This window comes from Cryptomeria japonica, chromosome 11 (assembly GCF_030272615.1).
Source record: "Cryptomeria japonica chromosome 11, Sugi_1.0, whole genome shotgun sequence".
Lineage (NCBI taxonomy): Eukaryota > Viridiplantae > Streptophyta > Pinopsida > Cupressales > Cupressaceae > Cryptomeria > Cryptomeria japonica.
In genome coordinates, this window is record NC_081415.1 from 703,541,690 (window position 1) to 703,549,949 (window position 8,260).

Sequence of the window (8,260 nt, forward strand, 5' to 3'; positions counted from 1 at the left end):
ATATTTAATTTGTTTTTAAATTTTATAGGTTTACTTTTGCTAATGTGCTCATTTAACATTTTTTAGTGCAGTAGTAGAATAAAAGTCGTGTAATCCAATTCCCAAAGTCTTTATCACAGCCCATAACAAATTCGGCGACTTTAAATTTAATACATCTAAGTCTCAAAGGCCGGTGGAACTTTGCAAAATATAGGAACATGTTGCTCGCTAATGACAGTAACGTATTGTCGGTTAAAGACGATGCAATGTCATTATTCCACTTCCCAACACTGCTATAAGTTCCTCCATTGCCTGCATTTACCAACCAAGCCCACAATTTCTCTATTGTTTACTACTTTTCTAAGCAAATCTTTGAGAAAATGGTTTCGAGATTGCTAAAGCCGCTGAAATCTGCGGGAGTGATTGGAGATGTTGTGGATGTGTTTACTCCCTCAGTGAAAATGAGCGTGGTGTACAACACAAACATGGAGGTCCACAATGGCTTTGAGTTCATGCCTTCTTCTATCACTTCCTCTCCTCAAGTTCAACTTCTTGACACTGATCCCGCCACATTTTTCACTCTGGTAAATTTAACTAAATGCTTTCTGCTTACAAACCCTAAAGCTGCAGCTATTAAAAATATTTTAGACACTCTAGGTATTCATTTAATGATTCAAGTTTTGATGGGTACAATTGTGTTTGAATGAAGATCATGACGGATCCAGATTCACCAAGTCCTAGCGATCCTAGCGGACGCGAGTATCTCCACTGGTATTTTGTTGTTTTTTAAGCATTTAATTAGATTTACAGACACACAAATATGACTCTAATGTTCAATGTATAAATATATGGTATGTGATGATTTTTTGTTTTAAATTCTTTTCATGGGTTTTTTAATGAATTCGGTTATGTTGGCAGTAGCAGTATCTATTTCCTTATAATTATTGTATGATTAAAATCGTAGTTTTTGAGATCTAAATACTGATAAATGATGTAACACATTGTTATCTTCACAAATCATTTTGAATATTTAAATGTCGTCCTAACACATTGAACTCAGCCTCTTTATCCAAATACAATGGCCACTGAATTCATTATTCTCATGTTATCCCGACGCTATAGTGCACACATAAGCAAAGTAGAATTTTGTACTCTAAAATTGAATATAATAAGCTGTTTCGTGTAACGTGTGCAGGATAGTGAGCGATATTCCGGGAACAAAGTCTAATTCTTTTGGTAAGCATGGAATAATGTTTCCTCTTTATTTGACAACAAAGGTTGTATGAATTTCACTAGGTTTTTGCTTTGTCTTCATACACTGGACCCCGCTTTACAATGAGTAAGCCGTACTAGATTGGCCTTTGGAATATTGAAATAATCTTTAACCTATTGTACTTGAAATGTGTCAATAGATTGTCCAAATTGTTTTTAGTGTCTTATATCATAATTCTTTTCCGAGATTATTGTCATAGATAACAATTTGGATCCATCTGAATTCATTAAGATTTCCATTTCGCTTAACCTAATTTATAATTGTAATGTTTGATGTAGGTCGAGAAATTGTGAGCTATGAGAATCCAAGGGCAATAATTGGAATCCATCGATATGTATTTGTGTTGTTCAAGCAAAATGGAAGGGGAACAGTTGATCCCCCTCAGTCACGGCAGCATTTCAAGACTCGGCAGTTTGCAGAGAGGAACGGATTGGGATCGCCTGTTGCTGTGGTTTATTTCAATGCCCGAAAAGAGACCGCGGCTAGGTTTCGTTGAACTCCATGGAAGTCTAATATTTTGTTCTACTTCTTCTCTTGCTGTTGTGTCTTCAGTACTCTTCTGTCTGTCTTGTTAAACTATTTTCATTCTAAACTACTAAGTTTCCAAGATTCCGTAGAGCAATATGTACGGAAAGTTTGTTCGGCCAACCCCAATATATGAATAAATAATTACCTTACTTTTCCTTCCTCTTTATCGAACTCTGAAATTTGCTGCTGCCAAATTATACCGACATTTTAATCTTTTCTTTTCAAAAATCATGGTAAAGTGAAGTCAAGTGCCCAAATCTCGACCTGGAATCGTAAATCGGAAGAGGTAAGATTTGAAGCATTTTGCCATTCTCTTAAAACGATTTCAAACTAAGCTTGCATCGTTCAAGCTGAGGATGAATAAGCGAGATGGAAATCTTAATGAATTTGCTTGTTAAAGCTGTTTACTTCAATGGCCGAAGAGACATCTCGGTGATCTCCACACAAAACAAACGTCCAATAGCTTCTTTCTTCTTCTATCTTCCTGTGGTATCTTTTAAGTACTCTTCTCTGTCTCTCTTAAAAACTTTGCCATTCTGTACGGCTCAGTTTACGGAATTCTGGGACCTAAATTTGATGGCTGTGTGAGACAATTTCGTTATATACTAAATAAAAGAAGAGAATTTTGTAAAAAGATAGTTTAATAAGCAAGAACAACTATAAAATTTAGGTTTTTATAATTATGCACAAGAAGCAAGTTTATATAACTAAACTAGTATATCTATATTTAAAAAATATATGTCAAATATGTCAAGAGATATCTTATAATAGAAGAGAATCATCTGTAAAATAAATGTTCTTCTAAAATACTAAACACCAAGAATAGAAATCCATTAAAGTCTTGTGTGCAAAAAACTGCAATAATAGAAATCCATTAAAGTCCTGCATGCAAAAAACTGTGAATCTAGCTAGAGACAAGTGATGAGGGTTCTATTTTATTTGGAGTAATAAAATAAAACCTGCACAAAAGCTGAAACATGACATATTTCATGCATTTACATGTCATTTGCATGTCAAATTATTTCAAAAATGGATTTTTAATTACAGACATTTTGATGCCATTCGACATAACTCAGCATAATAATTGTTTACTCTTTTTATATTTTCTTACCCTATCTTACATTGGACATTGATGATGTCAAAGTCTAATAATGTTCTTGTAAAACTCATGGTAACAAAAAAAAATGGTATTTTCAAATGAAAAATACATGCTAGTGTCACCATGTGTTCCAAATCTAACAAAAGCAAAGAGTTCCATGTAATATGGATTTAAAGAAAAACAGAAATAGAGGTCATGTGCAATTTTATCTTTATGAATTAATATATGTATATAAACGTTTCATGTCATATTGATATTTATTAAGGCATCTATTAAGTAGTATTATAACAAACATTTAGAATTTAATTTATAATATTTTTTTATATATTTAATAAAAAATATTTTTAAAATAGTTGAAGTGTGGTATAAGGTTTAATTTTTTTTTAAAACTAGATGTATATGATAATATTCTAGTGTTTGGAGTTTTTAGTTAACTTCTTTGCAATAAGAAAGATAAGAAAACTAAGAAACTTTATACGAGTATATGTTCTGGCTAATCGTCATCGGATTAGAATGAAAAAAACTCTAAACAAGGTTGATTCTTTAACATCTAGGAATTTTATATTGTGCAATAAGAAATAAGAATATTGTATAGCCAAATAATTGATAATAATATTTGAAATCTTAATATAATGAACAATCAAAGAGCTATAGAGTTATCCTCCTCACAAGCTAAAACCTAGAGATGCATACCTTTTCATTATGAATTAAGTATGTGTAGCCCATAAACTATAAATGAGTGATTCTCTAAACATTTGTTAGATTTCATCTCTCTCAAAATTCAACAAAATTTATAAAATTGAGTCATACACGCATAAGATAAAAACTTGAAGTAATCTTGAAATAAAAAAAATACTCTTTTAATCATTTTGAGTGGTGTGGTGGAATGATAAGTTTCTTAAAATAAATTCCTTCATGACATAGACTACTAAATTAAAAATAGAAATATGAGAACAAAGTATTAACATGAAAATCATATGTGTGATTCATTGAAAATGTGTATGTAAACTTATATATACCAAAACATTCATGAGAAAGATTACTTTAAATAATTCATAATTGATAAAAATAAATTCACATGTAATGCTTAAATTTACTTTTTTAATAAGCTTTGAGATACCCTTATAAATATTTGCATCAAATAGCTAATTAATGCATGTAAACTTGAGATAGAAAATGTAGCCTGAAGAATAAATATATTGTTAATGTATTACATTATAAATGGTTAGTTTAAGGTTATTTTAGATTAATAAATATATTATTAGTTACATGATTAATAAATAAATTACTAGCCCATCCCTAAGTGATTACATCAAACCTTTGGCTATGGAAAACAAGAGCAAAAATATTGTAGTTTATATTCTTCAATAGAAACATTACAACTGGCTAAGCTTTAACTCTTACACTCAAACTTAATAACTTGCTTAAAAAAAATAACTTACATCTAATAGCTCTTCAAAGTTGGACTCACAAGTGAGTACAGAACAAATATAAATCACTCATTATAGAGAACCCTAAGTGACATTGTGGGGAGAGAGAAAATTTATTATGGATAATGGCTAGGTCAGAGGAATAAGTGCAAAATTAATTCAAATATTTTGATAAGATCTCCTTTTAATGCTTGTTGTTAGTGATTGTGTTAATACTATTGATTGGAGAATAAAAAGATAACAAGATCAGCTAGCACAATTAATGTAGCGGTTGTGATTATTTATCTCCAACATTCCCCCTTGATCACAAATATGCATTCTGGTTGTTTTCCATAGTTTCTTTTATTGATGTTGTGGCATCTAAAGTCTTTAGACCTAGAGATTAAACCTAGGAAATCCCATGCTTCTATTGGGATGCTCTTACCATGAGCTCTTGCCCTTTTGGTTACCAATTCATTTTTGGTTAAAGTGTGAGACACACATATTTATTTCGCACCTCCTATAAAGTCACAATGTGGGTGCTCAGGGATCCTAGCAAGTGTTAAACCCACTATAGAATTGAGAGGGGGGTGAATCAATCCGGAACACTTTAAATCTAATCGAGCTATTATTAAACAATGATTAAGAACAATACTAAAAACATCAACCATCAACACTCAAACACCACATTTGTGTGGAAAACCCAATCAAGGATAAACCATGGTAATAATTGTTTTTATGCCTGAATGTCATATGTATTAAGCTAATTATCAAATAAGAATGAATCACCAATTCTCAACTAATTGAAAAACATCAAACATAATAAATGAAAATCAATACAAAATGAGAAATGAATTCAAAGAAAACTCCCTCATCCTGCATCTTTGCTTCCATTGTGCTTCTTTGAATTGTGCTTGTAGGTGGTTCTCAGGTGTTGCACTAGGATTCCTACAAAGATTAGACAATTGTTTCAAGACTGTGATTCTATGATTTTGTGATTCTAGCTTGATATGAGAAATTGATGTTGTTTATGTATATTTTCAACATAGATGGGGAGGGATTTTGAACTCAAGTCCTGATTGATAGTCAACTGATTTAGATTGATTAGTGAACTCAATTGATTGGTCTGTTAACTCAGATTGATTGATGAGAGAACTCAATTGATTGAAGAGTGAACTCAATTGATTAGCTAGTTGACTGGACTAATTGGGGAGATGACATATTAGATGGATTAGAAGAGTGAATTGATTGATTAGTCAGAAAAAACTAATTTTAAGTGAAAATGGGAGATTGAGGAGTTGATTGAGTTAACTAACTAGTTAACTGATTTGATCAATCAGTTTGAGTTTCAACATGTGCTATAGGATTTTGAAGTTTATTTTGATTTTGATTTTCAATTTAGATTTGAATTTAGATTTTGGAATGCTGAGATGCACATGAAATTAATTGAAATTTGTTGAAACTAAAATTTAGTGAAATTAGATGAAATGTGATGAAATTAGAATTTGGGAGAATGTGAATTTGAGATAAATGAAATTAATTGGAATTAGAATTTGGGGATTTGGAAGAATAATTTAATTAATTTAAATAATTTAAATAAAATTATTTAAACATTAGAAATGAGCTTAATTAAATAATAAAGATTATTTAACTAAGGAATAAATCATAATTAATTACATAATTAATATTTAATTAATATTTGAAATAAGGTTAACTAATTAAAATTATTTGAGAATAGAAAGATTAATTACAAGTGTTGAACGGTGATGGTTAAAAGAAATAGTTAGTTTAATCAAATAATTAAAGAATTAATTAATTAATTAGATGAATAATTAGTATATAAATTCAAGAGATATTTTTAGGTGTCTAAATTTGCCCCTCTTTGAAACAATGTCGAAGCAATGTTGTTTCAAAGAAAATGAAAAACTTCTGCCCCAGTATGACTCGGTGACACTAGGGTATAATGCCTCCTCGAGAAATTGTTTGTGCATTGAAGGCATGAATGATCTCTTAAAAGAAGAAGAATGTTAGATGGGAGATGGAAGAATGGTTAACTTGGTGACACGAATGAGTTTGATTAGAGGAAATAAATGGTTAGAATGATTTGTAGATTGATTGAATGATAAGATTGATGTGATTGATAAGATAAAGATAAAGTCTGGTTTCAAGAAGGACACATCCTATATAAGACAAAAATAATCAAAATGTCCTGTTTTAGGGAGGATACATCCTGTATAAGACTAATCTTTCTGGTTTCAGGAAGAATACATCATGTATAAGACAAAGATAGATGATCATGTCTAGTTTTAGGAAGGACTAATCCTATATAAGACAAATGATAGATCAAAAATGTTTGTGTGTGGGGGAAAAAAAGAGACTAGGTTAACATGCCCTAATCCTACCTTTTGACACACATTACAGAATACGAAAGAGCCTAGAGATATCGCACAATTGGCTACTTATTTTGGTGAAAGAGAGAGCCACGGGATATCTATTAGGATTTCTATTCCCTTGTTGAAATTGTAAGATCAAGTAATGCAAGTTCAAACCCTAATCCCAAAATGCAAGTATGAACTAATAACAAGATTGCAGAATTGAGATTAAACAATGAACAACTGTAAATACAAGGATGAAATAAGAATGTAGATGTGTACCCAGAGTCAAAATCAGACTGAAAATGTTCGGGACGGGGGCGCAAGCGCCACTGTCTTGAAAACTGCACCGGAAACTGTTGTTCTGCACTCTGGAACACTGTCGGAAAGCTGTCTGAAAGCTGTCTGTCCGGAGGACCAGGGTGCCCAGCGCCTCTGTCCCAGGGACCAGGGTGCCTAGCGCACTTGTCCCAGTCTTCTGCTTTGCAATTTGATACAGAGTGCTGTCTCGACCTTCTCTCTCCGGATCTGTATCCTGCGGCATCGTCTGAATCCCGAAACCTGCAATGATATCTGAAAAAGGGTGTATGGGCGGCTATATAGGGTTTTGCCTTAGTCAAACCCCCGCTTCGGTGATTTCCACCTCCATGAATAGCCAAGTTGTTTTGTAAAATGTATTGTGTGTGCAGACCTAGTGTGTGTGCAAGGTCCTAAAATGCAAGAAAGCAAACTAGAGCAACCTAGAAAGTAAACCCTAATTGCTTGTAAATGATAATGTAAATGCTCTAAATCAAGATGCAAAGTGATCTAAAGCATGAATAAATGATGTATTGAAGCTTATGTAAAGACATGAAAACAACATGAAATCATACCCAACCCTCAAGGGAGGAGTACAAGCCAATCTTCAGTCGGTAATCTCCTATTGTTCTTCAATGTCTTCCAAGCCCTAAATGGATGAATGGAATTGATAAATTCTTGATAGAGGGATGTTGTAAGATGTTGAAGTCTTCAAAGATCTGCTCTTTTGCTGCATATGAAGTTCCTGAAAACAAAAATCGAATCCTTTCAAATGAAGAAAGAGAGCTCTTATGTATGAAACCCTACGTCGCAATTTTGTCTTTTGGCCGACCTAGAGATTGAATATCCCACCAATTTCTTGGGGTTAAGCTTTATTTTATGATTGGATCGTGCTCCTAAAATTTTGGGAAAAATGTCCGGGACCGTGTGCACTCCGGGCGCCACGGTCCTGACAACTTTTCACCAAATTTTCAAGACCGTCAGATATGATGATTTTAGAGAGAATCCCGAAGTTACAGGTGATTTCGAGATGTTTTGACCCCCGAAATTAAGCCCCCAAGCTCATAATACGGCCTAATTAGGGTTTTTGATTAAGTGATGTATTGGAGGAATAAAATGAAAGGGGCACGCTTTAATGAAAGGGCCCAACTCTGTGATGTGGAAAATGGTGAAATAGCACCTTTAGACCTAATTAATTCGATTAATTAAGTGCTAAAGGGGAAATGTAATGCAAAATGCAACTGCGCGAAGGCGGGTGCTAAACTAGGTGTTAAATTGTACTGCTTTAGCAAGTGCGTACAAT

At 32.8% G+C, this 8,260-nt stretch overlaps 1 protein-coding gene across 1 annotated transcript; it reads left to right on the top strand.

The window, feature by feature from the left end:
- The first annotated feature begins 359 nt into the window (after positions 1–359).
- LOC131067133 (CEN-like protein 1) lies at positions 360–1,852 on the top strand. Its single transcript, XM_058002065.1, has 4 exons — positions 360–563; positions 689–750; positions 1,175–1,215; positions 1,531–1,852. The coding sequence occupies exons 1-4, from the start codon at positions 360–362 to the stop codon at positions 1,746–1,748; spliced, it is 525 nt and encodes a 174-aa protein (XP_057858048.1). The 3' UTR covers positions 1,749–1,852.
- The last annotated feature ends 6,408 nt before the right edge of the window (positions 1,853–8,260 follow it).

Bases quoted from the DNA above. Each gene is read 5' to 3' on its own strand.
- LOC131067133 (XM_058002065.1), top strand. From the start codon at position 360: ATGGTTTCGAGATTGCTAAAGCCGCTGAAATCTGCGGGAGTGATTGGA. The intron at 751-1,174 runs GTATTTTGTTGT...TAACGTGTGCAG, and splicing joins GGACGCGAGTATCTCCACTG to GATAGTGAGCGATATTCCGG. The intron at 1,216-1,530 runs GTAAGCATGGAA...TGTTTGATGTAG, and splicing joins AACAAAGTCTAATTCTTTTG to GTCGAGAAATTGTGAGCTAT.